The 27,821-nt window shown below is 40.5% G+C and overlaps 1 protein-coding gene across 9 annotated transcripts in view; it reads left to right on the top strand.

The window, feature by feature from the left end:
- PRUNE2 (prune homolog 2 with BCH domain) overlaps positions 1-27,821 on the top strand; it is a 292,041-nt gene that overhangs the window by 28,257 nt on the left and 235,963 nt on the right. For all 9 annotated transcript variants that reach the window (XM_055351078.2, XM_019033860.4, XM_063696471.1 and 6 more), the window contains exons 2-3: positions 23,763-23,867; positions 27,318-27,520. In XM_055351078.2, coding sequence (XP_055207053.2) covers positions 23,763-23,867; positions 27,318-27,520 — 308 coding nt within the window. The remainder of the gene's footprint in view (positions 1-23,762; positions 23,868-27,317; positions 27,521-27,821) is intronic.

Below are 27,821 nucleotides of genomic sequence, written 5' to 3'. Positions count from 1 at the left end.
CCTGCTAAGTCCAGATTCCGCATCTCTACCGCTTAGGGTCATGGTGTATCTTACACTATACCTAAGTAGTTTTTATGTTCTGTCTTGAGCAAATGTGTCCACTAAACAGGTATTCTCTCTAAGCCCTAGTGGCTGGAAGTGATATTATAAAAGGTAGCAGGTGCCTGCCCCTGTAAAAGCATTTAACTGTGCATTATTTATAACCCAGAGAAAATTTTTCTTCTTCAAATGGCAGATTATTCATTCACCAATGCTTGATTACTGTACTCTAATGTCTCAATATTTCTTATGTATTAATCAAACAAACCTCAAGAGATATTCAGCAGCTGGGGGGATCACTTTTGGGTAGTCTGATTGGAGGGGTTCCTAGAAGGACACCTCAGAGTCTTGAGTGCAGCAATTCTTGAAATTCTACCATTAGAAAGCTGTTCCTTTGCATGTGTGTGTGTGTGTGTGTTTTAATTGAGACAGGGTCTCACTCTGTCACCCAGGCTGGAGTCAAGTGGCACAATTTTGGCTCACTGCAACCTCCGCCTCCTGGGTTCAAGCGAGCCTCCCGATTAGCTGGGACTACAGGTGACTGCCACCACACCCGGCTAATTTTTTGTATTTTTAGTAGAGATGGGGTTTCGCCATGTTGCCCAGGCTGGTCTCAAACTCCTGAGCTCAGACAATCTGTCTGTCTTGGCCTTCCAAAGTGCTGGGATTACAGGCATGAGGCACCGCGCCAGGTCTGAATTTTTTTTTTAAATGAAAAATGTATAGGTCCTCTTTTAAAATGCACATCTTCCTGGGATACCTCTTCTATACCCATGTTCTTTTGTAGACTTGTTCTAGAGCATTAAAGCTTGAAGGGAATCTTAATGATCATTTGGTCCAGTCTCATTATTTTAGAGATGAAGATATGAGGCTGAGAAGACACATATGTCTAGATCAAAGACTCACTGCTAGTTAGCAGTAGAGTTGGGCTCAGTATCCTATGTCTCCTGCCTCTTTTCCAGAAAGCTTTATGTGTCTTATGGCATCCTGAGGAGACAACTTTCTTTCAGATGTGTCAACCTGTATTGTATTCCATGCTTAAAAATATCTCATGTAATGCAGTTTGATTAGCATTTCTCTAGAGTCACTATAATTCTAGAGATGGCAGGCACTGGGGTAATTATATATAAAATTTCCTCTTGGGTTTAAGTCACTTCCAAGATCCAATGGTTATTTTAAAACTAGTGTGGGAAGTAGCATATTTGGCTAGCAGTGCAATTAGAAACAGAAGAGTTAGAATGACTGGCAGGTGCTGATGATCTCTTTGTTGATTCCACTAAAAATGGTGGGACAGTGTTGGGCCTCATTCCCACCCAAAAACACCACCAAGTGTAATAGGTATGTCTAGGTGGGAGGGAGGAGCCCCGAGTAGCACAGAAAGAGGGAATAAGTCAAGGGAAAGAAAGAGAAAATTTTAAATCTATTTGTTTATGTAGGTGTCTCCATGGAATCAATATCACCCATTGCCTGCCTTGGAAAATTTCTGAAAAGTCCAGGGGAATCTGGCCCCCAAAAAGGGTCAGTATTGTGAGCAGGAGGAACCCTCAGTGCCTCTAGCATTGTGGGTCATGGACATGGAATGCTTTTCCTTGCAGAAAAACAGGAAGTGTTCCAAGCAGAACATGCTATTCCTTGCTTCGACAATTCTCTGTAATTCACTTGAGTCAAATCCAGAGAAATTTTGAGTTCTGCTTATTCATTGTGTATTTTTATTTCCGTCTATCTACTTAAATGGTTTTCTTCTAAAATCCAAGACGGTTTCTCTGTGTCTAGTTGCTTCATTTTTCTTGAAACAGATTTTGCAAGCAGATTCGTAGAGATGATTTTCTGTACCTCACAGGAAATAGGAATTTCTACTACTAGTATGCCATAGAGCCATGATTCTTAAATGTTTGTGTGTATTGCATTCACCTGGGGAGCTTGTTCAAAACACAGATAACTGGGCCCCACTCCAGATCTACCTGATAAGAACATAGCAGAATGGGACCAGGGCTATGTGTTTTTAACAGTTATTTTTGGTGCCTTCTGCACCCACCCTATGATTTTGATGTTCTCCGAAGTTTGAGATACGTGTCAAAGGGACATAGATAGGAAGAAAGGATGGATAGCAGTGGTATGACTTGCGTGTTGAGAGAACCCCCATGCCCACATTCCCTATTCATTCTATTATAAACATGGATTGAGTCACTATTTACTATGTGCAGAGAACATCTTGAGACTTTGGACTCACACAGGTGGCTAAAACACAGAGCCGGCTGGGCATGGTGGCTCACACTTGTAATCCCAGCACTTTGGGAGGCCGAGGCGGGCAGATCACAAGGTCAGGAGTTTGAGACCAGCCTGGCCAATATGGTGAAACCCCGTCTCTACTAAAAATACAAAAATTGGCCGGGCATGGTGGCACGTGTCTGTAGTCCCAGCTACTCGGGAGGCTGAGGCAGGAGAATCACTTGAACCTGGGAGGCGGAGGTTGCAGTGAGCCGAGATCATGCCGCTGCACTCCAGCCTGGGCGACAGAGCAAGATTGTCTCAAAAAACAAACAAACAAACAAAAAACACAGAGCTAGCCCTCAGGTTGCTCACAGTTTGGGACAAATAGATATGATAACATCTATTTACAACCCAGAAATCTCCAGTACTGAAGAGTATTGAAGGTGGTGTGGGTGAGGAGGTCAGTGTAGATTTCACAGAAAAAAGTGATATTTGAGCAGAGTTTTGAAAGAAGAGTCACAGTTCTCTGGGCAGACAATGGGGAAGGGACGTGTAGGTAGAGGGAAGTGCTGGTGCAAAGGCTTGGGGGTTGAAAAGTGTGTGAGATTGGGACCTGGAATACAGGTGCTGTCTGTATGGCTGAAACACACTGGGGTGTGTGTAGCGGGAGAAAAGCTTGGAAAAAAAGGCCTAAGAAGTATAGATTTTTGGAGGCAGATTATAGCAGAAAGATCATTGACAAGAAAATAGGTTGTATGCAAGTAAAATTATTGTTTTATAATTTGTTACTGACATTTTATTGTTGACTCATTATTAATTAATGTAGTCCCCTGCACTACAGCACTACCCCAGCCCATTTTTGATCTCATCTTGTGATAATTAATATACTTTGTCTGCTGCAACCTCATTCTACTCTTTTAAGAAATTTCTTCCTTTATTTTTCTCTCATGCTCTGGTTCTGAGGCGATGCTTGAGCCTGTATTTCGTAGCATTATTTCTGTTAGGTTTGTGAACCATCTTATTAAAATTTATGTCTGGTTCCTTTAAATGTTAATTCTAAATTAAGCAGCAATACCAAATGAAGCTCGAGCGATGGGATGGAAAATGTCAACTGTCTTTTTCCTATTAGACTGACCTATGAATATATCTCAGATTTTTTTTTAAGTTTTCATTTCTTTTTAATGTCAAGACAACTTAGTAAAGCTCCATCTAGAGTTTTAACTTAATGGCTGTCAGAATCAGCTTTGATAATTGCTTCTTTTGGGTTATCTGCATGTCTTCTTTCCATCGGTAACAAAATCAATACTGACACCAATTCAGAGCATTAGACTCCGCAACATGCTTTCATGTGCACTTTTTAAATGGTTTGACCAGCAACCCTCTGAATTTCACAGAATATTATTAGTATTGTTTTCCAGTGTAACAGGTGAGGAAACAGAGACTTAGCCTCATTAAAAATTTGCTGTACTAATGATATTTTTTGATATTTAATATGGCTGGTATTTTATGTGACTCTTTGGGAGACAGTCAGTTCTCCTTCCTTTTAAAACCCTCAATAATGGAGCCACCAAAGCCAAAGCTTTAAGTGCTGGTGTGGCCTTTTGGTATTCATGATTAAGATCACATTTATTTGTACTAATAATTCAGTATTACATCTCCCGAAGAGATGTACTGAGCAAGCACTGCAGTGACAAGATAAGTTGCCCTGTTTTGTTCCATATGTCTGTGCTCTAAGTATTCCATAGTTTTAATTGGTTCCCTGCAGAATAACATTTACAAGCATATGGTATGGAAAATGCTGACTGCTTTTGTTATCATGTATTTTAGTACTTGCGGTGGCCCCAGTTCACTTAGCCTTTAAATGTGATTATGAGGTTATTTAATGCACTTTATGGAGTACTTTTCCTTAACCTGCCTACCAAGTGTTAAATGCCATCGATATTGTGTATTGGGTAGCCCGTCCATAGTTGGCCAGAGCACAAATTCACAAAAGCTTTCATCATGGGTTTGTGCTGCAAGGATGCTCTCTCTCTCCTCGCCTCATATGCAGTTTTCAAAGGCACTGTGAGGCTGCCTTCAATTATGCTTGAGAGGAAGACGCGCTGTTGGGAGCCCGAAAGAGCCAAGAGGCACACAATGGAGCTCTCTGGCGCCTCGTTTGGGAGATTTACCAGCGATCCCTTGAAAAGGGAAAAGGGATTACAGATGTGAAATTAGACACAAAGATTGAAGAGGGGACCAGCTGTATTTTTGGATATTAGAGTTACTTTGGCACTTGGGTGGTTTCTTTGGGGAGTACAGTGGCAGAGTGTAGCTGAATTATTAATATTTCTGAGACTATATACAAGGCTTCTTTTAAAAAAACTTTTATTATGGAAAATCTAAAACATATACAAAAGTGGAAAAAATTGCGTAATTAATCCTCAGTGGACCTATGACTTAGTGTACTAGTTTTCTAGGGCTGATGTAACAAACCACCAAAAATGGAGTGGCTTCAACAACAGAAATTTACTGTCTCACAGCTCTGGAGGCTGGAAGTTCAAGATCAAGATGTTGTTGGGGCCAGGCTTCCTCTGAAGGCACTGAGGAGGGATCTGTTCCAGGCCTCTCTCCCAGCTCTTGGTGGTCTCAGATGATCCTTGGTTTGTGGATGGGCTTCTCCCTGTGTCTTCACATCACCTTCCCTCTGTTCACGTCTCTGTGTTTAAATTTCCCCTTTTCATAATGTCACAGTCATGTTAGATAAGGGTCCATCTAATGACAGCATTTCAGCTTAACTAATTACATCTGCATGACCCCAGGTCCAAATAAGGTTATATTCTGAGGCACTGGGGGATAGGACACCAACATATGTATTTGGGGAAGGACATAATCCATAACACTTACCTTCAATAATTATCAATGTTTTGCTAATCTTGTTTCATCCATTCCTTAACACACATACACACTTTTGTTTCCTGGGATATTTTAAAACAAACCACAGACATCATGTCATTTTACCTGTAAGTTCTTCAGTATATATCTCTGACCAATAGGGAGTTTTGAGGTGTGAGGGTGTGTGTGTGTGTGTGTGTGTGTGTGTGTGTGTGTGTGTGTTTTCCATAATCATCATGTAAAATTGTTTTTTTAACTTAATGAGAATCATGAAAAGAAGAGTAGAGGCTCCTGCTACTTTTCAGCCTGGGAAACTCTTATCTTTCTTCCCTTGAAGAAAGGCAAAAGTCACCTCCTCTGTGAAGCCTTCCCAACACTTAGGGCAATTAATGGCTCCTGCCCACTGCGCCCCCACATTGCTCTTCCATGACTTGTAATGCGTAAGTAATTGTACTGTATTTGTAGCAGGGTGCAGCAGAGGTGAAAAATGACTGGCTTTTGTGCATCGTTGCTCTGTCTCTCTTCCTCCACTTCTTAGAAGAGACGTTTCTAGAAGCCCATTGAGGGGCAAAGAGCTGAGGAGGAGCTCAGGGAGGGGGTGCGGTGGGGAGGGTTTGAATGTGCATGTGACGATGCTTGGAAGGTGGGGCTTGCGGATGCTGCACCCTCAGTGGAGGTTGCTGGCCATGAGGGCACAGTGTTCCAGGGCCTACCCTTCCAGGTGCCAAGGACTGTTGTGGGTTTGGCCTGGTATCTGTTGTTTCTAGGTGGGGCCAAACAATAGAAGCCTTCTATGTATGCAGGTGTTTGTGGTCATCTGTATAAATGTTGACTATTTTCATTTTTTACAATGTCACTATCTATAGCGTAATTTAAAAAAAATTGTCGTAGTAACTAGGCTGGACGTGGTAGCTCACACCTGTAATCCCAGCACTTTGGGAGGCTGAGGCAGGCAGATTGCTTGAGGCCAGGAGTTTGAGGCCAGTCTGGGCAACATGGTGAAACCCCATCTCTACTAAAAATACAAAAATTGGCCAGGCGGGGTGGCATGTACCTGTAGTCCCAGCTACTTAGGAGGCTGAGGCAGGAGAATCACTTGAAACCAGGAGGTGGAGGTTGCAGTAGGCTGACATTATGCCCCTGCACTCCAGCCTGGGTAACAGAGTGAGACTCTGCCTTAAAAAAATTGTCATAGTAATTTATATTTGCCCCAAGATAATCAAGATTGACCACTGTAAGTTTAAAAACACATATAAAATGGCCAGCAGATAGAGTAAGGAAGGGCTGAGCAGGGCCTTGGAGGCCCAGGATTACCAAAGCACTAGACACAGCTGTTAGCCAACATAGTTCAGTTATCTCTTGGTTTCCACAGGGAGCTGGTTCCAGGACCCTCCCTGGATACCAAAATCTGTGGATGCTCAAGTCCTTGATATAAAATGAAATGGTATTTGCATATAACCGACATGCTTCCTCCTGTATACATTAAATCATCTCTAGATTACTGATAATGCCTAATACAATGTAAATGCTATGTAAATTGTTGAAGGAATAATGACAAGAAAAAAGTCTGCATATGTTCAGTACAGATAAAACCATCCTTTTTTTGTTTTTCTTTGAGTGTCTTTTATGCCTGGTTGGTTGAATCCATGAATGTGGAACCCAGGGATATGGATGACTGGCAGAGAGGGAGGTGGTCCTTAAATGCACAGGCTTTGGTGATCCTCATTCTAGGACGGTTACAGTCTATATGGACCAAATTTATCTGTCACATAGGGATAACGTAGGATTCCCACACAGGGTTCTGAGAATTTTGTGAAATGATGTCAGGCTCAGAAAAACAACATGATCCATGGTAGCTGCCCAGCAGTTGCTTTGTAGGCACCATTCACTTTGGATTTTATGTGAATGGCACTCCCTGGAGTTGTGCAATGGTGAGGTACTCTTTGCTGCCATATTGTTATTAACTGGTTGTTGCCACTTAGGTTTCTGTCTTCAGTTATGGGGATTTGCTAGCCAGGTAGTTGGAAAGAGGACCTCCCTACCTGATGATGTCAAACCTGCCTGTCTTCTCTTGCCCTCACTCCACATCTTACTGTCAACACCCCCTACCACCACATCTGGAAACCAACCCATTGAGGATTTTTTTTTTTTTTTGAGACAGAGTCTCGCTCTGTCGCCCAGGCTGGAGTGCAGTGGCGCAGTATTGGCTCACTGCAAGCTCCGCCTCCTGGGTTCACGCCATTCTCCTGCCTCAGCCTCCTGAGTAGGTGGGACCACAGGCACCCGCCACCACGCCCGGCTAATTTTTTTGTATTTTTAGTAGAGACGGGGTTTCACCGTGTTAGCCAGGATGGTCTCGATCTCCTGACCTTGTGATCCACCCACCTCGGCCTCCCAAAGTGCTGGGATTACAGGCAGAAGCCACCGCACCCGGCCCGAGTATTTTTTTTTTTTAGCATGTTCTCCCTCCTTTCCACTCTGAGGGTCTAAAGAGGGAACTAAATTATTAGCGAATTAAATTATGAGTGTATTAAAAAGTTACTCCTTGTTGCAAAAAATAAAAGTTGGGGAGTCTTGCTCTCTTCTTTTGACAAAAATTTATATTTAATAGGACCTATTTTACAGCTATTTATTATGGCAAAAGATTTGGGTGATCCGATGCATTTTTATTATGTATTGTTAAGGTTTTCATAATATTTAAAAATCTTTTTCATGTGTTAATCTCTGGATATGTATTTTTTATTCAAAGTCCAATAAAAAAGTAAAGCAACAAAATATTCTTCTACTATAACAGCTTTCTTTTTAATGTGGCTGACTTATTTAGAACCTCAAGATAGAAAACATTTCTGTATTAAAGGTCCCTTCCATAATTTATTTAGTTAATTATCTCCCTTAAAATTACAAAAATAAAATTCAAGTTGATAATATCAAAAAATTTTCCAATTGAGGGGCTCTGGAGACCCAAGTCAGTTCTCCTCATAGAAGAGAGAAGACAAAAGGAAAATGTTTGAGCAACTGAAAAATAGGTTATTTACTACTTAGAATCATAAAACCGTATTTTCCCAAGGTGGGAAGCCTCTGATGCTTAGAATACTTTAAACTTTCCATTGGGAGAGCTTGTTCTTAATAGAGCATGATACTCAGTTTATATCAACATGTTTATGCTTTTAAAATATCAGTGAAATAATATGGAATTTATATATGCGTGCATTTCTATATCTCGCTGCATCTGCATTGACTTTCTGTTGCACTGTTCTCTGTTATAAAATGTGTATTTTAATAAACATTTGTTGAATATCTACTGTGCACCAGATACTGTTTAGTTTTAAAAGGGTTTTCTATTTTGCAAAATATTTTGAAAGAGAGAGAGAGAGAGAACGATCCTGAGAGGTCACCTGGAAGGTGAGAGTTCTTCTGTCACTGAAAAACACACAGTGTAATAAATAATGGCATCATTAAAAACTGTCGTCTTTGCAAAGTACAGTAATTGCTCTGCAGATCCCTCGCACATTTCCCTGTGAACCTGCATACCTGCACCGTACTGGAAACAATCTTCTCCTCCCTCCCACTTCCAGTCGCTTATCTATTCATTACTGTCATGTCTGAGTGGGTTTCAGACATGCCAGGTGTGTGGTGTCACTGGCCTGACGTCCGTTCCAAATGCAGACATTTACACTTGTGAGTATTAAAGCAATAGATCTTCCTTATGACAACAAAAAGCTGACTGCAGAAAAGCAAAGCTTCTGGGAAAAGTCTTCGAGCGCGTCTTGGCTTGTTCATAGGGGGAGAAGACCTGACTAATTAGCTCCAGCCCTTCTAATCCGAAGGAGCAGAAATAATTAAAGTATCTGGGGCAAGCTGTGCCGCACAGCAGCAGGCTACAGAAGGGGCGACGCGCTAAGAGGACGTGATCTTAACACAGGCTCACAAAAGAAAGTTCTGGGAACTTAGTGTACAGGGCAGAAGCCTTTCCTTTCCCCCCGCCCCCACCCACCCCCCAAGGATCTGTTAAAGTAAAATTAAGATATTTATGAATCACAATTTTTTTTCAATAAAATGAAAATACTTTAATCTAGAATAGAAGGGAAATTCCTACCAAAAATTAGGGCTGCTTAATTATTAAGATACTAGTCTTCAGGGCAAATTTGAGAAGTCGTAACAATTTTTTCTGATTGCTATTGCATATTGACGCTAGGTGAGTCGGCTATTGCCCTGGGCAGAAGTCCTTTGTCTTAGAGACACTGCTGTGAATGATCATGTACATGTGATTGTGTAAATATTAGGGGAGAGGGGAGGGTTCTATCCTACAGAATTCCCTAATGGATGTTAACTAACTTCCGTGGTCCTCCCGTATGCACCTTGTCCAGGGGATTGCTAGGGATGGTGGGCACAGTAAACCAGCTCAGGCCTGAGTGTATGTGTGGACACCTGCAAGGCAGCCTCATGGCACATGTCTGTGCAAAGATGAACAGTTTGTTTTTCAGAAGGTTCTGTATTCTAAGTGGAGGGCTTGGAAATGTGTTTGGAAGAGTGGAAAAAGACAGGTGGAAGAGTTTCGAATGGTATCATAGCTTTGTTATTTTGGATTTTTTTCTCCATTTTTGATATAAGTTACTGTAAATGTCCTACATCACCATTTACTGCCTGTCATGTATGTACTGAGTCATATGAGGTTTTTTCTTGATGTATTGTCAGGAAACAGTTAATAAAGAAATCTCGTCTACACCCACCTCGCATATAGAGTGGGTTTCTTTTTCCCGTCTACGGGAAAAAGGAATGACATGAAAAGCAGGAAGCACCCCTGAGTGCTCTAGTGAATTAAGATTGGAACCAGAATTTGGGGCTATTTCTCCACATCCACATTTTTGTCTTAATTTGTAGCCAGGATAAATATTTAGATACATGTACACAAGAGCCTAGGAATAACATTAGGCTGTCAAGATTAAGAGAAAAAAGCAAAACCGGCCGGGCACAGTGGCTCACACCTGTAATCCCAGCACTTTGGAAGGCCGAGGTGGGCGGATCACAAGGTCAGGAGTTCGAGACCAACCTGACCAACATGGTGAAACCCTGTCTCTACTAAAAATACACAAAAAAATTGGCTGGGCATGGTAGCACGCGCCTGTAATTCCAGCTACTCAGAAGGCCGAGGCAGGAGAATCACTTGAACCCAGGAGGTGGAGGTTGCAGTGAGCCGAGATTGTGCCACCACGCTCCAGCCTTAGGGACAGAGTGAGACTCCGTCTCAACAACAACAACAACAACAACAAAAAAAAAAAAGCAAAACTGCAAAAAGCAAAGCAAGGTGAGGGCTCTCAGTCCTTAATTTTCCTCCAGTCATTCTTTCTGATACTGAATCAACCTGACAGCTCTTGGAAGTATTGCTGATGTAGCCTTAAATTCTAGCTCCACTGAGAACAATTTCCTTGTTCAGTTATATCACAGGAGACGGTGTTTGAATCATGTCAGCCTGGTGTGTGATCGTTTTGCGTGGTCTGATGTGGTTCGTTTTTTCTTTGTTGGGTACCCATGGTGTCATAAACACACTGTTGTTCTCCCCTACCCTCTCTGCATAAGATAAAAGTTAAAAAAGAAAGCCATGAACAGCATGAAACACCTGCCGGCAGGGGCGGGGGCGGGGGGTTGGTGGGGTTGTGGGAGAGGACAGAGCAGTTGGTGGGGGAGGAGAAAGGTGCATGGGATGGCAGACAACCCATTCCCTTGTTTTTGCTACTCTAATCTCAGCCTAGGCTATAGCTGCCCAGGAACTCAGAATTTGGGCTTCTTATTTATTGCTTTGATTCACTCTTTCAGCAAATATTTAGTTGACTAATACCAGGCACAAGTCTGAGTGCTGATTCACCTCCACAGATTGAAACCAAAGACATGACCCGTTGTCAAGAATGTGCACACAGGGGCCTGGGCTGTTCACAGCACTGGGCGGAAAGGGCATTCCCTCCCTCCTCCCTCCCTTCCGACCATCCGCTCCCTCTCTCCCTCTTACCTTCCTCCCTGCTTCCCTCCCTCTCTTCCTCTTCCTTCCATTCTCTCTCGCTCTCTCTCTCTCTCGCTCTCTTTTCTTTCCCTTCCTTCTTTCTTACCCAGTTCCTTCCTTCCTCTCATCCCTCCCTCCTTCCTTTCCTTTCTTCCTTCCTTCCTTCCTTCCTTTTTTATTACTTAAGTTTTCAAACATACATCAGCAGAGAGGCCAAAGAGAACTCCAAGTGCCCATCTCCCAGCTTCAAAAATTGCCAGCGTTTTGCAAAAAGGCCTAAAGTTGAATACTTAACAACCCTTGGGGAAGGCAGGCGTATGTCTTGTTGTCATTCTACTTATGAATAGGCAGTAGGAAGTTATTTGAACTTTACAAAATATTTCCCACATTCTGTCAACCGAATGAGACACTATAATAACTACAAAATATCGCAAAAAGCACTATCTGAAGTTTTGGAATTTGTTAGAAATCACTGTATGTAAAATCAGTGCCTAAGGGCAAAACCCCTGTACCTCTGATTATTAATACAATGGATATAGTTTTTGTCTTGAAATCATTTAAACTTGAATTTCAGAGTGACTTTATGCTAGACATGCATTGATCATGCAAGTGTTAGGGACAGAGCTAAGAAACACCTGGTAGCTAATTAGAATTATGCCCTTCTAATTTGGTGGTTTCTGTATCTATGTTAGGCCGCAGGATTGGGCCTGCTGGATGCACATGTACTAATAGCAAGTCATGTTTTGGTAGAGTTCAATAGTGTACCTGTACACACTGCTTGAAATATTTAAAAATGAAATTATTGCAACTGCTATATCTTCAGAATAATAGATGAATTAGAATGTGGTAGCAACTCAGAAGTCAAGAATCTTGTCTTGAGAGAAAAGAGGAAAATATGTGATGACTTAATACTCATAAAATCCATTACTTTATAAAATCATTTTAATTCAGTTTTGGAACTTTAGATCATGAAGTGGGCAGAGTGCACATGTCATAATGCTCTGGTGTGTGTGTGTGTGTGTGTGTGTGTGTGTGTGTGTGTAGGGAGAGAGAGGGAGAAAGAAGGGAGAGAAATGAGAGCCTGTTAAGGTTGAGACAGGAATGATTATTTGCAGCCTGTAGTATAACTTTTGACTTTTGTGCTATTAACAAGGTTTTATCCCATGATACTGTTATTTCATAAGAACATGACAAAGACATTATAAGAAAGTTAAAAATTATCTTCTGCCCAACTATTATATCCGATATTATCATTTTCACTAACAAAAATTGATTGGAGCATCTCCTGTGTGCAGCACGCTGCCTTAGGAAGTCTTGGGGACACAAAGGCCTGAGGATCTCAGTTGGCTGAGCTGTAAAAACCAGTCTCCAACCCTTGTTCATTGTACAGTGAGATTAGTAATAGTCTTTTGAATACTTTATCTTAATGCATACATTTATTTCTGAATTCTACTATGTATTACTGTACTAGAATATAAGGAACATTGTAATACATTTTTTATTATTTATTTTTATTTTTGTAGCGGCAGGGTCTCACTATGTTGCCCAGGCTGGTCTCGAACTCCTGACCTCAAGCAATCCTCCTGCCTCAGCCTTTCACAGTGTTGGGATTACTGGCATGAGCCACCATTTCTGGCTGTAAAACATATTTTAAAAAACAGAAAATGTAAAAGGATGACATAAATAGGCATTTGCATTGTTTCTTCTCTAACACTGAGGTGCACTACCTCATTTTGGAAATCACTGAAGGGTTTCAACTGGGTGAATCCTGAGGCCTCTGCTAACACTGAACTTCAGCAAATCTAAATAACATAACAGCAATTCTCTGAAACTGTGCTTGATCTAGAGCAACTCAAGCAGTCCTTCTCAAAAACCAATTGCAGATATATTCTGCAGTTGACAGGGACCACATGGTCCTTGAGAGCTTATCATGGGTCCTCTTTAAGGCAATTGTTCCCAGACCTGGCTGCTCATGACAATCAGTCATAATATTTCTATCCATCTGATGAGCCAAAATAAAGAAGACATTTTATTGTTGGTCTAATTTGCATTTCCATGACTACTAATGAGACTGAATATCTTTTCATATATTCATTTCTTATTCTCTTAATTGCCCCAATCACATCCACTGCTGATGATTCCATTGGGTTGTTTGTCTTTTTAAAAATCAATATATAGGAACCCTTTGTATGTTAGAAATATTGCCCTTTTAATGGCAAAATGGTACAAATATTATGCAAATATTATCATCCCCTCTGTTATTTGCCTTTTATCATTCTTTTTGGTGCTATTGTCCTACCAAAATGTTCTTATTTTAAAGACATTTGATAATGAACTATTTGACACCTTAGATTTTTATTTGTTTGTTTATTTATTTATTTATGTATTTATTTAGGATCCAGGGAATACGTATGCAGGTTTGTTACAAGGGTGTATTAGGTGCTGCTGAGGTTTAGGATACAGATGGTCCTGTCACCCAGGTAGTGAGCATAGTACCCAATAGGTAGTTTTTCAGCCTACACCCTCCTTCCTGCTACCCCCTCTGGTAGGCCCCAGTGTCTGTTGTTCCCACATTTACATCCATGTATAGTCAATGTTTAGCTCCCACTTATAAGTGAGAACACACAGTACTTGGTTTCCTGTTCCTGTGTTAATTTGCTTAGGATAATGTCCTCCATCCAGCTCCATACATTTTGCTGCAAAGGACTTGATTTTGTTCTGTTTTATGTCTGTGTAGTATTCCATGGTGTGTTTGTACCATATTTTCTTTATCCAATCCACATTTGATGGGCACCTAGATTGATTCCATGCCTTTGCTATTGGGAATAGCGCTGTGATTAACATATAAGTGCATGTGTCTTTGTGGTAGAATGATTTCTTTTCTTTTGGGTGTATGTCTAGTAATGGGATTGTTGGGTTGAATGGTAGTTCTGTTTAAAGTTCTTTGAGAAATCTCCAAGCTGCTTTCCACAGTGGCTGAACTAATTTACATTCCCACCAACAGTGACAGTTTAGATTTAATTTTAAGTTGTATTATGATTTTGACATGAGGCAAAGCAGAGGAGCAAATGCAGTCCAGTCAAGAGCTAGGGAACCTAGGCTGCTCTTAGCTCAGTCTGAAGTGTATTGTTGCAACATTTTCAGGAAGCAAAGTAGGTAGATTGGGGAAAATATTGTACAGAGTGTGCTGCTGTTGTTTAGTACTCAAATGATAATGTCATATTAAATAATGCATGCTTATTGCATACTTAATGCAACTTTATTGAACAAGTTGTTCCATAGATGCCCAAGGCCAGAAAACAAAATAGTTTTTTATTGATGTTACCAGAGTTGAATATGTTAACAATATTTTAGCAGTTTAATCATCAGTGAGAATAGGATAAACATCCTGGAAGATACACAGAGAAAAATTCACAAATAATATGTTTATATGAAGACAGTAATGTTTTTGTGTCCGTATATAAAAGTGATCTAAAGCACTCATAATCATAATAAACATGCATTATACAACATTACCGATCAACATGATAATGTTCAAATACACAAGGTTTGAAAACTAGGTATTTTTGTGGATGGGAAGGTAAATTTCTATAACTTTCTGGTGAACATTAAAATACATTCTTTGACCCAGAAATTTAAGATCCAGGAATTTATCCTGAAGAGATAACTAGGGATAGATACAAAAATTATCTTCCGAAGTATTCACTGCAGTTTTATTTATACCACAAAAAATAAATAATTATAAATTTAATCTCTAACAATAGAGGATTGACTAAAGTATGAAGATTCGTATTAAGAAATACTATATCCGTTAAATGTTATCATCATTCACTCATTCATACATTCACTTTTTCAGTAGTTATTGAACACTTACTGTGTGCAAAGCAGTAGGCTGGCAGCTGGAGTTACAAAAGCAAACAGAAGTCATCTATGGCCACAACAAGATTTAATTTTAGAAGTTGAAAATAATGCTTAGAGGGCTGTTAATTTTAAAAAGAGAAGTTAAAAAATATTATGTGTAATAGGGTCACACTATTGCAAAAGAGAACACTCATAGAAGTATAGAGAGAAGATGAGAAGCAATACATTTAATATAGTAATTAACTGGGAATTAGGGTTTTTTTTGTGAGTTTCTACAAATGTTTTATAATGAACATATTTTATGAAGTCATTAACATATAAACCTTAGGTGACGTGAGTGTACGGTGCTATGTGTGTGTAGCGGGGGCATTCTTTCTCATTTGGGCTTTGAAACTCTTGGACTGCCTTTGATGTTGATCATTTAGTAGAAGAAGCTCTTCTAGCTTTTCCTAAGGCTCAGTTGTTTCTTAGATGGTTTTGCATGACTCCAACCTGGAGGCCTGAGCACAGTAAAAGGACACAGGACGTCACAAGGTCAGAGGATACAAGGAAAGGATTTGTCACCTAGACACATGTTCATAGGAGGCTAAATGGAAAAGACTGCAGCTCTCTCTTTTTTCTTTTTTCTGCCTCCTGGGTTCAAGCGATTCTCCTGCCTCAGCCTCCCAAGTAGCTGGGATTACAGGCATGTGCCACCATGCCTGGCTAATTTTGTATTTTTAGTAGAGATGGGGTTTCACCATGTTGGTCAGGCTGGTCTCGAACTCCTGACCTCAGGTGATCTGCCTGCCTCGGCCTCCCAAAGTGCTGGGATTACAGGCGTGAGCCACCGTGCCTGGCTAAGACTGCAGCTCTTGAGGCTGAAAAAGGAAAGGTGAAGAGATTATAAAGATCTGTGAAACCATGGAGGTCAAACTCCTAGAATAGGGCACCTGTTTAAGCTAGAAGGAACCAGTGGGTAATAAAAGCATGCATCTCCCCACAACAGTGGGATGACTGGAAAATGAAAACATCTCAGGAGGCTATGCAGGACAATTCCCTTAGGAGCCCTTCAGGGAAGTTAAAGATTTGCGGGGCTCATCCCTAACTTTTTGTGATGGAAGAAAAATAATGGTGCTGCTTCCAAAACTGTCCTTTGAAGCTATCATCAGAGCAAGGATCCTGAACAAAAATACAAAAAAAAAAAAAAAATGCTGTAAATAAAATAATACTTCTTGGCCACATCGTTTTTATGATCCAGAAGATATAAACTATATCCAGAAGTATATAAATGATATTTGAGGTCACTCGATTTGAGAAAACTTTTTTCAAGATGGGCAGCAAACAGGCTAAGGAAGAATGGATTAAGCTGAGAAGGTAAAAAAGTGGATTAGTTGATGTCCAGTGCTCCAGGCTTCAAGAAGCCTGACCGGGGGAAACTGAGGCTTTGGGTTTAGGTTTTGCCTCCCCCATCGCCTACCCACAATGGCCTCTTACATATGAGAACACAGAAGAAGGCCCAAATGCACACGGCCTGAACAATTTATAGCTGAATTTGCTCACACTGGTGCCTGTCTCCTCTCTTTCTCAAATAACAGATTTTAAATTTCTCATAATTACATCATTACCTGGAGAACATTTGAGACCCAGAGGGAGAGAATGGTGTTGGAAACAAAGAACAAAGAGAAATTCAGGAGGAGGTCAGGAGTTCTCAAAATCATCTCAAACCCAGGGCCAGTATCAAGAGGCATCTCGTTTATTTACCAAACCAGCAAAGAATGTGACTTTATCCCTGCACAGCAGAGCTGCAGAGGGGGCGTTTGCCTTGCCTCTGGACATCTCCAGGCCTCCCTGTGGCCCGCACTGCTCACTTGGCCATGATACCATCTGCTGCCCCTCCCACCTGGCTTCCTTGGAGGCTGTGACTGGGTTTGAGTTAGGGACCTGTAGGGTTGTGAGCAGCACGTTAGGTCTCCTCCTTCCCATCCTTGGAAGTCTTCTTACTTAGAATCGTGGCAGCCACAGGTGTTTGGGGTCTCCTGGGGAGGGGCTGGGCCCTTTCTGCATCAGCCTGCAGCCAGTCTTCTGGGAGGAAGACACCCTGGTTGACTTGGAGCTAGTAAGTAGTCAAGGGACTCACTGGTTCAAAGGCCACCTTCTTTCTGGTTGTCTTTGGAGACACCATCCTACAGTTTCAGGAGGTTTATTTCTCTCTTGTTTCTTCATTTTTTTGGTTAGAAATGAGGGACTAAGAAATGTGCCCCCACTTTAGTGTGTGTGGAAAGTGAATCTCCAACTTCTGTGGGTTTTGTCTACAGTATTTTTAAAACAAAATTCGTTTCAATTAATTATTTTTGAAAAAAGTGTTCAAAAAAGTTTTCAGAAAAAAGATTTGGGGATATTTGAGGATGGGTATTGAAAAGTCATCTTATAACCGTATTGTAAGGGCTCCTTGTGAAACCACTGTTGCAGAAATGATAACAGTAATGGAAATCTGCCAACTGACTCCATCTTGCTTCTACCAGGCTGAACTGCTTTTGCTCATACTTGTTTTAAGGCGGTAACAGTCATTTCCTTGAACTAATCCCCTCCTTGTTCAAAAATGGAAACTGTACTTGTAAATACTAACAAAAATTCACAAGGTTAGAGTTATGGGAAGGGCTTGAACTTTGCTAAGGAATAGACATACTGCTGTTGTTTTCCTATTAATTGCTTACTGCCTCAGCAATTCAGGGAGTCACAAGATCGATAACTTCCCCAACTACTCCTACAGATAACATCAGTATTGTAAAACCTAAGTAACTGGTCTTTGAGATATGTTTCAGATTTGGCATTTTGGCAGGCTGAGAAACACCCCCTGGTCCTGAGACTCCCTCCCGGAAACTGACTCAGCTATGCAAAGACACCCCTGTGAGTTCATCCCCAGCCAATCAATTGTTTCAGCTTTCCAGCCCCTGCCCACTAAAGTACCCTTAAAAACCCTGGCCTCAGGCCGGGCGTGGTGGCTCATGCTTGTAATCCCAGTACTTTGGGAGACCTAGGCAGGTGGATTGCCTGAGGTAAGGAGTTTGAGACCAGCCTGGCCAACGTGGTGAAACCCCATCTCTACTAAAAAGAAAAATTAGCTGGGCGTGGTGGCGGGCACCTGTAATCCCAGCTACTTGGGAAACTGAGGCAGGAGAATTGCTTGAACCCGGGAGGTTGCAGTGAGCTGAAATCATGCCATTGCACTCCAGCCTGGGCAACAAGAGTGAAACTCTGTCTCAAAACAAACAAACAAACAAACAAACAAACAAACAAACAAACAAACAAGCACCCTAGCCTCTGAATTCTTGGGGAAGCAGATTTGAGAACTACCTCCTGACCTCCCACTTGGCTGGCCCTGTGATGATTAAACTCTTTCATGGCTGATATATTTGCTATTCTCGGTGCATTGGTTTTTCTGGGCAGTGGGCAAGAAGAATCCATAGGATTGGGACATTTTATTAAAAGGTTTATGGCAGCAGCAACCTTGCTTCTAAGCCTGTGGAGGAAGGAAAGAGCAAATGGAGGGGCCTAGGCTTATAGGAGGGCTCAGGAAGCCCTCTTTCTGGTCAATTCTTCTGGGTGGCTTGAAAGTGCTTTTGCCTAACAAGTGCAGCTTCATTTAATGGGCCATTGAATCTGAATATGTAGGCATTCTGTAGGCTTTTAAAAAGAGATAAGAAGTTAAGAAGTCTCATTTTAGTGGTATATAGGATTACACTTTGAAAGCATATTAAAGTGATTTGGAATCCTAGCGTAGTCAATACACGTTCTTTTTTACGTTGATTATGGAAAGATTCTGTCCATCTATTTTGGAAGTGTATCTAGATGACAAAGCAGTGTAGTATCTCTTTCAATCCATCATCATATTCCATTTTGTATTGGGTTTGGGGAGCACTGGGTTTAGGCATTCGCAAAGGGTTGCCTGTCTTTTGAGATTCCTTGATGCTTGGTGTGCTTGTGTAGGTTGATATTAGGGAATGGATATTTACTCAGCAGACTGAGTCCCTCCAACCTAGGAGTTTACAGAGTCACATTTGGAAAATGTATACATTAGGCAATAATTATTTGCCGAACATGCTGGGCCTGCTTTCACCTCAGGGCCTTGGTACCTGTTCTTTCCTTGGCCTGAGACACCCTTTAGTCCCACTTACCTAACCTACAGACCTTTACTCAAATGCCACTTTCTTTTTCTTTCTTTCTTTTTTTTTTAAATTATACCTTAAGTTCTGGGATACATGTGCAGAACATGCAGGTTTGTTACATAGATATACACGTGCCATGGTGGTTTGCTGCATCCATCAACCTGTCATCTACATTAGGTATTTCTCCTAATGCTATCCCTTCCCTTGCCCCTGACCCCTTGACAGGCCCCAGTGTGTGATGTTCCCCTCCCTGTGTCCATGTGTTCTCATTGCTCAACTCCCACTTATGAGTGAGAACATGCAGTGTCTGGTTTTCAGTTCTTGTATTAGTTTGCTGAGAATGATGGTTTCCAGCTTCATCCATGTCCCTGCAAAGAACATGAACTCATCTTTTTTTATGGCTGCATAGTATTCCATGGTGTATATGTGCCACATTTTCTTTACCCAGTTGATTATTGATGGGCATCAAATGCCACTTTCTAATGAACCTCACCTCAGCATATCCCATCCCCGTTTTATGATTTCATCTTCTCCATTTAAATTATCTGATTATTTGGTTCATCAGTTCACCATGCACTAAATTGCAAGTGCAGTGAGGGATGGGATTTTTGTCCATTTGGTTTATTGCTATATCCTTAGAGCCTAGAACAGTGCCTGGCACAAGCAGATTTTTATTGTTGGGGTGACAATAGTAAATCAAATTGATGAAACTGTACATTTATCATTATTATTGTCCCTTTTATTTCGGCATGATTTGTGTGTTTGTGAATCATCCATAGCACAATTTGAACTGTATCAAGGGACATCAGTATTAAGATTGAGCACCTGAGAGTCTCTGAATATGTGGATATGTGAGATAGGAAGGGGCCTACAGACCTTCAGTGAGCAGTGCAGAGGATCTTTGTGGTCAGGAGTCTCTTTTGGGTTCCGTGAACTAGTTGCGGCCCCTATAGATGGGCCCATTCCCTCAGGGTGCACCAGAACCATGGGGACCTCCCATTACCTGCCCCAGACACCTGAAATCAATCCTCAGAATTTTCTGCCTTGGCTTGACCCCTGTGTTTGCTCTGTTTGCACAACCAAGGTCATTTGTGGGGGGAAGCTCGAGAGTGGGCCCTGTATTCTCTGGTTCTTAATTCCAATTTGAAGAGATTGAGCTCACGTACAGGGTGAGTCTACATGACTAATTTTATGTTTTATTCCTCCAAGCAGGCAGGAGTTTGAGCATGGTTACCCTTTGCTGCCCCGCAATTCTATCTTATCAGTGGTTACTGGTAGGAATTGGGCACTTAGGAACATCTGAGATATTCTGAGGCCAAGCCTATCTCTTTCAGGGCTTACTGGTGGCACAAAAGGTACCTTCTGGTTGGGCTGTCCCTTTCTGTCTGGTCCCCCATTCTAAGCTGGGTCATCTTTTTTTTTTCCCAGTCATTTTTTGGATTATGACATGATTTCTGGAGGGTCTCTTTACAATGAGAGCATATTACATTGGTGACACATTAACTCGGGAGTACTCATTGGCATATATTCTTCATTGGAGTTGCTGGTGGAGGAGCAGTGGGTCCTTGAGAGCCTGGGCACCAAGATGGTACATTCTGATGGATGGGGGTGGAGGGGGAAAGAGAGTGCTGAAGCCTGGAAACTGTATATGCACTGGGGATGGCAAATATGGGTAAATGGCATTGGAAGAGGCCATGACCATGAAGGAACTTGATGCATAGGATGAAGGAAAGTGAGGAGAGAAATGAGAGACCATGAAAAAAGAGACATGTTGGCCAGGCGCGGTGGCTCACGCCTGTAATCCCAGTACTTTGGGAGGCAAAGGCGGGTGGATTACCTGAGGTCAGGAGTTTGAGACCAGCCTGGCCAACATGGTGAAACTCCGTCTCTACTAAAAATACAAAAATTAGCTGGATGTGGTAGCGGGCACCTGTAATCCCAGCTACTCAGAAGGCTGAGGTAGGAGAATCGCTTGAACCTGGGAGGCGGAGGTTGCAGTGAGCCAAGATCACGCCATTACACTCCAGCCTGGGTCACAGAGCGAGACTCCATCTTGGAAAAAAAAAAAAAGAAAAAGAAAAGAGAGGCATATGACACCAAGGAGAACCCTCCAAATTTTGCAGTGGGGTGTGCTATGGTCCTTACCCGTTATACCCTTTTCTCTTTAAATGGAGAGAGATATATCAGCAAGGAAAGATTAATTCATTTACATTCAATCCATGTAAATTAACCTTATAATTATCTTACAGGGTTCCTGAGTTGTGAGAGTTCGTGTAGCATGCTTTGGGGTTGCAATCTTCATTTAGCACCTTTTCTTCCTTAAGTATAATTGGTTTTGGGCTTGGTAATGAATCGGCACACAAATCTTGCTACACTCCCCATGTCTTCTTTCCTGTAAGTTGAGGGTTGAACACAAAGCATGTCAGGGAATGATCAAGCCTAGACAAGAAGCAAATAGGTCAGCTTTGGGGGTAATTTTGATCTCACAAATGTCTGAAGTCTTGCTGTATTTCATTCTCTCTTCTCCCTGAATTCCGTGCTCACTTGTGTGGACGCTGAGATCCTCATAGCGTTGAGAAGTCATTATGGCATTAATACAGGGCAGAGGAGATGGGGCTCACTGCACTGTGCTGTGGGATTCTGGGAACCACCCTGGTCCATCACAGACTCCTCTGACCTATAAAAAGTGCTGCTAATCTTCTTACTGTCTGCCTTATAAGATTTGGGAAGAGAAATGAGGTAATGTCTACTTAGATCTTTGAGCTTCTCGGAAGAATAGCATTCTGCAGTAATATGATTTCCTAATGTGTTTGTTTGTGTTGTAATAGGCTGTAATTCCATTTACCTACCTTTCTTTAGGAGCTTCTAGAATATTTGACTGTCTTGCACAGGGGAAGCAGTCTGACATTGAGAGTGAGAACTGGACCTAGACTAGAACCCTTAAAGCACATTTAGCCAAGTGAGCCAGCTATAAATTTATGAGTGTAGGGGAAGGAAACGGGGAGAGGAAGAAATGGAAGCTAGATTTGGTAGTGACAAGGGAGGGGATTGTAATTATCTTCAGAGAGTTTATATCATACTTTTAAATCATGCTGTTTTGCCAAGGATCAATATCTCAATTTTGAAAAAAAATTTATTTTAATTTAGCATGTTACATATTGGATTATATCTGCAAAATTGATACTGCTTTCATTGTCTATAATGATAGACTAACCTGGCCCCCTCCAAGATTTGGTTTGTTATATTTATTGAGCCACAACCTATTGCGTTTGACTCTGATACCAGCAGTTCCATATAAACACTGACAAATTTTTAGATTCATTTGTAAAATATGTAGTAGATTACTAAATAATACTTCATCTTTGTTCTGCATATAAACTTTTTTTTTAATTAAAATAGTCATGAGCAATCTAACCTTTTATATAGCCTTTGGAACAGTGTTACAACTAAGTTGGCTTTCTAGGTAGTTCTAAAATGAGAAGTTAAAACAAGTGATGAAAAGTGGGGAAAGTATATACATGTGTCATCTCTGACATACCGTAAAGTTGTTAATTTATATGACAATTATCTGTATTGGATAGTTCTGCTATGACATTTACTAGAAGCAGTTGGTTCTTTGGAAGTTGCAAAAGAATGTCAGCCTTCCACAAAGGAATTTTCAAATAACTATTTAGTTAACCAGAAAATGAAATAGCAAGTCTTCTCTTCCAGAGGGGTGACTATATAAAAATATATATATATATATATATATATTTTTTTTTTTTTTTTTTGAGATGGAGTCTTGCTCTGTGGCCAGGCTGGAGTGCAGTGGTGCAATCTCGGCTCACTGCAACCTCTGCCTCCTGGGTTTAAGTGATTCCTCTACCTCAGCCTCCTGAGTAGCTGGAACTACAGGCACGTGCCACCACACCTGGCTAATTTTTTATTTTTTATTTTTTATTTTTTAGTAGACATGGGGTTTCACCATATTGGCCAAGATGGTCTCGATCTCCTGACCTCATGATCCACCTGCCTCAGCCTCCTAAAGTGCTGGGATTACAGGCGTGAGCCACCACGCCCGGCTGACTATATACACCTTTTAAGAACAATTAATTTTTATTTTCTGACAGACAAAAGTGTTACAAGTTTCATTTACTAAATTATAGAATAGAATACAGAGAGAACCTATCTTGTTACCCAAAATGTGACATAAAAAAATAAATCCTTACCAAACTCTGTGTCTGTTTGCTTATGTTGCATGCCAGACACATATGAAAAAAGTCATTTTGTTTGCTTCTTAAATTAAGAACATCTTATATAAAGAAATGATATAGAATACTATGCCCATTAGAACAAAATGATACTAAAAAAATTACGACTCAGAGATACAGTTCATATGAAGTTAAATTATGTGTAATCTTAATAAAACCACATTTTCTCTTCCGGAAAGTTTACTAGAGTTTGAGTGAATATTTCAGAGTGTTAAACACTTTGTACAATTTTTATGTTCTCATGTAAAACTTCATGATAAATTTATGATTTTCTGCCATTGTGTATAAATACAGATAAGGCATACTTTTTTTAAAGATTAAAAAATATGTTTATATTAATCTGTCACCTGTTAAATTGTGATGTTTCCTTTGAATTTGTTTCAGAATCGAAGCAAACGCTTGGAGAAGGTCCATGTGGTCATTGGGCCTAAATCGTGTGACTTGGATTCTCTCATTTCTACCTTCACATATGCTTACTTTCTAGACAAGGTGAGGGAAAAAAGGGTAATACTCCTTATATTTTGAATTATTATGTAACTTTTAAGAATAAACATTTTCTCTAAACAAAGGAACCTATTAACTTAATTTTTAATGTTCTGATATATTGTTGCAGTGCATAAAGTATTATCATCCATGAATCAACAAATATTTATTGGGCACCTACTATATGTTAGGCATTGTTCTAGCTATTTCTTACCAACTCTCCTTATAAAACATTATTTCAGTAAGGTCAGTGTTTTCAAATAAAACATTTAAAATGTTCATAATAGTTGATTAATTTTATGGAAATTCATAGAACTAATAAAAGTAAGAATCAAATTTCTTGTTTTCCTTTGTTATCCTTGCTGATAGTCCTGCCCTTGGGAGCAGAAAAATATGTGCAGAATAACTTGTGTGAACATTACATGAATGGCAGAGCACATTGGCTAGAGTTTTCAGTGACGAATATTACATGTCAAATCTACATCCTGTAGGTCCTTGTTTGGTTTTGCCTTGTATCCCTGATTTTGTACAGTGAGATCATCCTTAGTTAGTGATCATCTCCCTTGAGGAAGACTCTTTCTATTCTGTGAAGCATATGATGCCCCTGTGGAAGTGGAAAATACCTTTCAACAAATTGCTTTAAAACTTCAAATCTATAAAATTCATGAGCTCATGATAATGGGCTTTTTATTAACTTAAAGCCTAAAAATGTATGTTATGAGTGTCTAGGTGTTATTTTCAATGTCACACAATTTTTAATTTTTCAGAATCTGATTTGTTTTGTTGCAATTTTGTTTGGATCCTTGGCCCCTGACAGTAGGCAGAGCTGGTCTAAAGCGATTTAAATTCACATGAATGCTAGTCTTCCAGAATGAGCTGTGGGTGGCAAGAACTGCTCTAGGGCAGAAGCTGATAAAAATGCTGGGTAAAATATTCTGATCTCTACATGTGGGCTTTATATCAAATTTATCTTAAAATTTGTTGAACTTTACAAGGGAGATTAATTGGTATGAGGAGATAAATGTGCCTCTGTTAAGACATGCATATTAACACTAATTTTGTTAACTGGTATTTTGACTCCTAGAAGAAAATGTCACTTATCTAGAGAACATAGAGTTGACAAAACCAGACTGATGTTTAGAGTGATAGTGGCATGGACTTGGAAATGATATAACAATAATACCACCACTACCACCTACAGCAATGTCTTGACATCCAATAAAAGGGGTAGCAAAAGTAATTGTGATAGATAAAACACATGGATAGATAGATAGATAGATAGATAGATAGATAGATAGATAGATAGATAGATAGACAGACAGACAGATGGCTAGATAAAAATAAAAAGACATGTGGATTCTCTTCTTCTTCAAAGGTTTGCCGGTAAGCATGGAGATGAATGTGGAATTACTGAAAGGTCTCATACTAAGAATTTGGTTATATTTCTCTGCCTTTCTCTTAGTTTACTGGGTCCCCTGCTAGTGGTCTGTGTCTCCATTTAAATTTTCAAAACCCCAACTACTCCCTCTCAGAGTATGAACATGTAGGATAAGCAAAGAGTTTTTCTGCCTCATGTGTACGACCCCATTTAAATCCTTCTCACTCTGGTAAGTGAGCCGCATTTTCAGATGGGGAACACAGAGTCTCAGAGAGGAAACTGGCTTTCTCAAAGTTACCTGGTAGAGACTGGGGCTGGAACCTAGTTCTTGTGACATCAACTTCAGAACAGGTCCTGCCAGGAGAGGCTCAGGCCCCATGCCTGATTTACATATTGATTCTTCCCCACTCAAGTTTCAATATCAGGAGTTACATAGAACCCTCCATTCATTAGGAAAAATAACTTGCCATACATAAGTTGTTAACACTTATTATGCAATTGTGGTTCAGTATTAGCATGACAGGAGGGAGAAAACCCACTTTGTTGGAGTGGCTTTGTGCTTTGTATGCTATAGCAGTGGCTGATTCCTTTCTTTCATTCAACAAATATGTACTAAATGTTTACTATGTGCCAGACTGTTTTATACACTGGAAACATAACTGAACAAAACCATCAAAAAGCCCTGCCTTCTTAATGCTAGAAAGGGGAGACAGATGATTAAGGTGTTAAAACTGTGACAAGCTGGTGATGGTGTGAGAGTAAAGGCCATTTACTTTATGCACAAATTCCATGTCACTGAACCCCACATTCTCTCAGTGATAGTTAGGATTATTGCTGTACATTCACAGTAATTTTTAAAGCACCTTTATTTTTAACATTCCCATACAAAAACAAGTTTATTATTGTGACTCTACAATTCTCTACCTCTCTCCTATCTCCTGTTTTCTCTGGTTGCCACAGATCTGTTTTCTAAGAGACTTGTTAATAAAAAATGTTTTTTATGATTTAAGAAATCAATAGAGATCACAATCTGATAGTCTGTAGGCTGAAGCTGGCTTGTAAATGAATTTCTACTGACTGACGTTCTGAATTTTTAAAAATGAATTGTAATAATTAAATTTCACAAATAATACCCCAAATCTAGATTTATAGCTGCTCTTGGGTAATTAAAAGTGTGTTTTTTTTTTTTTTCGAGACAGAGTCTTGCTCTGTCCCCCATGCTGCAATGCAGTGGCACGATTTTGGCTCACTGCAAGCTCCACCTCCCGGGTTCACACCATTCTCCTGCCTCAGCCTCCCAAGTAGCTGGGACTACAGACACCTGCCACCATGCCTGGCTAATTTTTTTGTATTTTTAGTAGAGATGGGGTTTCACCATGTTAGCCAGGATGGTCTCGATCTCCTGACCTCGTGATCTGCCCGCCTCGGCCTCCCAAAGTGCTGGGATTACGGGCATGAACCATCGCACCCAGCCCGTTAATTTAAAGTTTTAACTACACTGGGCCTGAATTTTTACATGTGAACCATTGGCTGGAGCTGAGTGACAGGCATCTCATTTAGATGCAACGTATGTGCCTTCCCCTGTCCCCACAGTCCCCACCCACCCTGCCTCAATTGTCCTAATTTTCTGCCAATTTTATAAAGATATGTGAGTTTGTTACTCTTAAAGAAGAGAATGTGTATTATATATAAATGTATTTATTTACATTTTAGCCCCTGCACAATTTATATATATGCATATATTTAAATTTATATACAAATGTTATCTATTTATTTAAATTTTAATCATATGTAGTATATATTTATATATACAAATGGTGCAGGGTCTAAAATGAGACATAAAATAAAGCATGAGATGTTTCAAGTAGGGTAACAAGAGGTTAAAAAGTGTTAGGGGCCACTTAGAGGATAATGCTCTATTAATTGGGTTCAGGAAAATTTGATTATGAATGCCAAGTGGTTTAGTGAGGCCAGAAGACTCCTATTCCTTTTACCAGTTACCCCCAGGCTGGAGAAAATGTAATTGTATTCTTTCCTCCTGCTATTTTCAGTAATTCAGTCAACTTTTTTCTTGGTAGGTCAGTCCACCAGGGGTTCTGTGTTTACCAGTGCTGAACATACCAAGAACTGAATTCAACTACTTCACCGAGACAAGGTTTATTTTAGAAGAGCTAAATATTTCCGAATCATTCCACATATTCCGGGATGAAATTAACCTGCATCAGCTAAATGATGAAGGGAAGTTATCGATAACACTTGTTGGCAGCAGTGTGCTGGCGAGGTAAGATCCATTGTAAAGCTCTGAGGTTTAATCCCTCAATGAAGGTTCTTCCGGGCAAAGTGTCACTTTACTCAGGACTTTTGTGGTTTAGGCAGATGTATTAAAAGCAGAGGACATGCTGGTCATGGTGGCTGATGCCTATAATCCCAGCACTTTGGGAGGCCAAGGTGGGCGAATCACTTTAGGCCAGGAGTTCGAGACCAGCCTGACCAACATGGGGAAACCTTGTCTCTACTAAAAATACAAAAATGAGCTAGGGTGGTGGTGCATGCCTGTAATCTCAGCTACTTAGAGGCTGAGG

Source organism: Gorilla gorilla, chromosome 13, assembly GCF_029281585.2.
Source record: "Gorilla gorilla gorilla isolate KB3781 chromosome 13, NHGRI_mGorGor1-v2.1_pri, whole genome shotgun sequence".
Taxonomy (NCBI): Eukaryota; Metazoa; Chordata; class Mammalia; order Primates; family Hominidae; genus Gorilla; species Gorilla gorilla.
This window is presented reverse-complemented; position numbering and strand designations above follow the sequence as displayed.